Consider the following 1,052-nt stretch of genomic DNA (forward strand, 5'->3'; position numbering starts at 1 on the left):
AGTCCGTCCGCTTCATCTCGGCAACTAGAACTGTTGCTCTGCCTCAGACTCTCTCACCTAGACCTCCTCTACCTAGTCAGTGTCCAGGGCTCATCCCCTGGCACGGCCTTCCTTTCTTACCTATTATTGAATACGCCTTGTCGTGGGCCTTCTGTAAAGAGATATCAGGCTGGAGAAATCGCCTAAGACAAGACACAACCCCGACAACACCATATAATTACTAAATCGGGTTTCGATTACCTTCGTTTCTTTGTTCTGATACCATCCAGGCTGGCTATTTTCATAATAGGTTCTCTGAATATAAAATGGATAATGGATTTAATATAGATTTCTTCATAGACAGTAATGATCCTCTTTCTTATGTTCCAGAACCACATCACACCCTTCTCGGGAAGACGAGGCGGCCGAGGACAGCCTTCACATCGCAGCAGTTGCTGGAGCTGGAAAAGCAGTTCCGGCAGAACAAGTACCTCTCCCGACCAAAGAGATTCGAAGTCGCCACCTCTCTCATGCTCACCGAAACTCAGGTATTGCAATAAACACGGGTTCATTCAAATCGTTTTACAATAATATAGTTTCGTTTAAGATATCATTACAAGTATATTCTATACAAGTAAATGTCCTATTTAGAAGCTTTCATCCTCTACAAGAAATAAGTTAATCAACTAGAGCAAAAAGTGAACAAAAAAAACAAACATGAATTTCACTCAAGTGAATTAACGCCGTAGGAACCATAAATTAGATACAATATATTATTTCTCTGCATAATCCATTACCTTATTTAGAATTAAAAAAAGGTAAATATTATTTATTGATTGAAGAAAATGGTTGGGGGGTGCGGTCAGCAAAGAAACAACATAAATAAACAAAAAATATTTATTTATGCCGATGTTTCGACCTGATTTTCAGGTCTTCATCAGGGCTATAAAAACAATAGATAACAACCATTTAGAGCGAAAAAAAAATTATTATATAAATAAAAATAAAATAGATAAATATTGCATTATTTTGTAAAAACACATAGTCATTTTTATATATTAATAATTTCTGTA

General features: G+C 36.5%; 1 protein-coding gene across 1 annotated transcript in view; it reads left to right on the forward strand.

The window, feature by feature from the left end:
* The window catches only part of LOC106678988 (motor neuron and pancreas homeobox protein 1), a 91,716-nt gene that overhangs the window by 86,562 nt on the left and 4,102 nt on the right, over positions 1-1,052 (forward strand). Inside the window, exon 2 of the mRNA XM_067052805.1 lies at positions 370-527. Within this exon, the coding sequence (XP_066908906.1) occupies positions 370-527 (158 nt within the window). The remainder of the gene's footprint in view (positions 1-369; positions 528-1,052) is intronic.

Source organism: Halyomorpha halys, unplaced genomic scaffold, assembly GCF_000696795.3.
Source record: "Halyomorpha halys isolate HHAL.00 unplaced genomic scaffold, Hhal_1.1 Scaffold171.1, whole genome shotgun sequence".
NCBI classification, from domain to species: Eukaryota; Metazoa; Arthropoda; class Insecta; order Hemiptera; family Pentatomidae; genus Halyomorpha; species Halyomorpha halys.